Source organism: Cajanus cajan, chromosome 4, assembly GCF_000230855.2.
Source record: "Cajanus cajan strain Asha chromosome 4, NIPB_CcT2T_4, whole genome shotgun sequence".
NCBI classification, from domain to species: Eukaryota; Viridiplantae; Streptophyta; class Magnoliopsida; order Fabales; family Fabaceae; genus Cajanus; species Cajanus cajan.
Genome location: NC_138520.1, coordinates 22,288,996 through 22,292,582, shown reverse-complemented (window position 1 = coordinate 22,292,582; position 3,587 = coordinate 22,288,996). Strand labels below are relative to the sequence as shown.

The 3,587-nt window shown below is 30.6% G+C and overlaps 1 protein-coding gene across 1 annotated transcript; it reads left to right on the top strand.

Moving 5' to 3' along the window:
• Positions 1-1,115: 1,115 nt before the first annotated feature.
• LOC145957042 (uncharacterized) lies at positions 1,116-3,587 on the top strand. The gene has a single exon (XM_083073270.1). It carries the CDS (start codon positions 1,144-1,146, stop codon positions 2,377-2,379), a length of 1,236 nt encoding a protein of 411 aa, XP_082929396.1. The 5' UTR covers positions 1,116-1,143; the 3' UTR covers positions 2,380-3,587.

The following is a 3,587-nucleotide window of genomic DNA, read 5'->3' as shown; positions in this document are numbered from 1 at the left end:
TTAATATTTTTTCACGTGAATCTTTCAATCCACCTTCAAATGGGTGAGTTATATTATTCAACTATTTTTTCTTGGCAAATTAAAAATAGGTTCATTAAGACAAATTAGTTTGTTTTAGCCTAATAAAGTGGACTTAAAGTATCTTTCTAGCATACTTTGTCTGAGGACAATCAATGTATCGATTGATTCACTAAATATGGAGCTTTAATTATTGAATAACCTTCTTCATTTGGGAGTGTTGTGATCTTATCCCAGTAAAATTAATACTCTCATGCAAAGGAACTCTCTTTATGAGAAGTTAATTTGTGTTTGTATTTTTTTTACTAATAAAAAAAGTGAAAATAACATAGCAATTTGGCTTAAAAAATAATAAAAGTAAAAAATGTGAGTGTAATTACTATATATTAATTCAAAATGGGTCAAATTTACCAACTACTTTACTTTCAATTTTTCAACTACTAATTTAAAGAGTGTATTTAGAAAGTATGTTACATCAAACAAGTAATATTCCATTAGATTTTTTTTTTTTTGGAAAGGCTTAGGTACATATTCATCCCAATAAGTAGCGCATTAAAGTTATCATTAAGGTCAAAAAAGCTATTGAGAAATGAATCTTTAATTTTGAAATAATTATACCAAAAACACTTATTATATACTAGTATTACACATAAGTTTTGTCTAAATAAATTAAATTGAGATAAAATTAAAATAAAATTACAGTGCAACATGTATTTTAACATTAAAAATGACATTATTTTTTCAAGCCATATATGCATTGAACTTGTCTAGTTCTGCCAAGTTGGTTGCAGAAAGAAGGAAAACTACTCCTAGCCCTATATGTTGGGAATATGCCTAAATATCTTTAGGAGATTAAGTTAGTTTTTATAAGAATATTTTATTTATATTTCAAATGTTTAGATTTAATCTGTTCTGATTATTTTAGGATTTATTTTTTTATTTTAGAATAGGATAATATTAATATTTGATTTTGTATAAATTTTCTCTATAAATAGAGACTCATGAATAAAATTATATTATGCTCCTCTAATAAAAAAATAAGTCTTATTATAAAATATCCTCTCAAACAAATATCATAAAATAACCCCATCATTGGTATCTAGAGCTAAGGTTACGATCTTGGAGATGGAAGCAGAAACAAACTTTTCACAAATTTCCCCACCTATTTTTGATGGAGAAAGTTACGATCTTTGGGCGGTGAGAATGGAGGCATACCTAGAAGGTTTAGATCTCTGGGAAGCTGTAGAAGAAGATTATGATGTTTCCGCGTTGCCAGAAAATCCTACCGTAGCCCAAATGAAAATTCACAAGGAAAGGAAAATCAATAAGGCAAAGGCAAAAAGTTGTCTCTTTGCCTGTGTTTCACAAATTGTTTTCACAAGGATTATGACTCTCAAATCGGCAAAAGCAATTTGGGATTATCTAAAGGAAGAATATGCTGGAGATGAAAGGATTCGAAGCATGCAAGTATTAATAAATTTAATGAGAGAATTTGAAATACAAAGAATGAAGGAGACAGAGACAATCAAACAATATTCTGACAAACTGCTTGGCATTGCTAATAAGGTACGATTACTAGGAACGCAATTTCTTGATTCTAGAATTGTTGAAAAAATTCTAGTAACTATACCTGAAAGATATGAAGCTTCAATAGCAGCTTTGGAGAACACAAAGGATCTGAGTAAGATCACTTTGGCAGAGGTGTTATATGCATTGCAAGCATTAGAACAAAGGAGGCTTATGAGAGAAGAAAGATATGTGGAGGGTGTATATTTAGCCAAATGGAAGAACAACAATGGTGGCAAAAATAAGAAGAAGGAATTATTCCAACAGAATAGTCAAAATAATAACACTCAAATTTTTCCACCATGTCCTTATTGCAAAAAGACTAATCATCCACAACAAAGATGTTGGTGGAGACCTGATGTAAAATGTGACAATTGTGAAAAATTAGGACACCTAAAACATGTATGCAAATCTCATGAGCAACAAGAAGAAGCCAACATTGTTGAAGATCAACAAGAAGAGGGAGAAGAAGAACTACTTTCAATGTCATGCTTTATGACCAAAAAACTTTCAAAAGCTTGGATTATTGATAGTGGTTGTACAAATCATATGACCTATGATCGAGAACTCTTCAAAGAACTCAACAAAACTGATATCTCTAAAGTTCAAATGGGGAATGGAGCACACCTTGCAGTAAAAGGCAAAGGAACACTTGCTATTAAGAGTCATTCATGTTTTAAATTAATATCTGATGTTTTATACGTTCCTGATGTTGAGCTTAGGGGAGCTGAAGACCTTAAGAGTTTTCATGATCACAACAACTTGGAGACAACAAGTGTACAACAACAACATTGAACACAAAAACAAAGTCAAGGAAGAGTCAAGAAAAATACCTTGAAATATAGCTATGTAATAGAGCTTAGGAAGCAAATTGTTATAAATGAATTGTTATATTTGTGTATGTGTGTGCTTTGTGCATTGAGCAAATCTTGTCTAGAATCAAGTAGGGAGTAGATGATGATGAGTTAAACATTGGAAAATTATTTTGAGACTTAAAATGAAGTTTTAAGAACTGACTCAAAATAATCGATTATTGTTAAATATAATCGATTATTTCAGCAAGTGGGCTAAGTGGAATGCCTTGCTGTAATAATCGATTATTTGCCAAAATAATCGATTATTTCAGGAACAACTCTCTGGAATAATCGATTATCCAGCTAAATAATCGATTAAATTGTTCTTGATTGATTTCCAGAAATCTGAAGAACAAAATAATCGATTATTCTTTAAAATAATCGATTATCTGGGTTTGAATTTTTATAAATAGTTTGAACTCTTTTGAAACTTAAGAACATTGAGTAAGAACTGATAATCAACTAGTAAAAATGTTTTAGAGAGTCTGTGTGACATGTTGGAGAGTTTTCTTTGTGAAATCCAAGAGAAAAACGTTTGTGAAAAGCTTGTGAGGAAATCATCATCATCATCATACTCTTGAAAGAGGAAGACAAAGATTTGTTCAAGAATTCCAGGTAAATTCGTTTCAGTTTATTTTTTGTGAATCTTTGTGAAAAATCTTGAGAAGGGTTTCTCAAGTAGTGAAGTTTCTTGTAGTGGGTTCTACAAGGGTTACTTTTTTGGGGTCAAGAAAGTGGTTATCTTTTTGTAGTGAAGTATATGCATGTGTGTGTGCTTGTAAACCTTCTTGCTAAAAGATAGTGGATCAAATCTTAATCAGGTGGTGATTAAGGACTGGATGTAGGTCACATGTGGATTGGCTGAACCAGTATAAAAGACTTGTGCAATCTTCTTCAACCTTATCTCTTATTTTGTAATTTCTTGGTTGTGCTTTAAAGAAGATAAAAATTGATTAACACGTGTATGTGAATTTTGATGGTTTAAATCTATAATTGGATATTATATTTGAACCTCATTGTCTTGTAATCAAGTTGCATATTGCATTCCTATCATTGTAACAAGTCTTTAAGAGTGCTTCATTTGAAAATTCTGTCATAGAAAAGTTTTGATTGAATTTAAGATCCAAAAACTCTGATAAATTTTTTAAA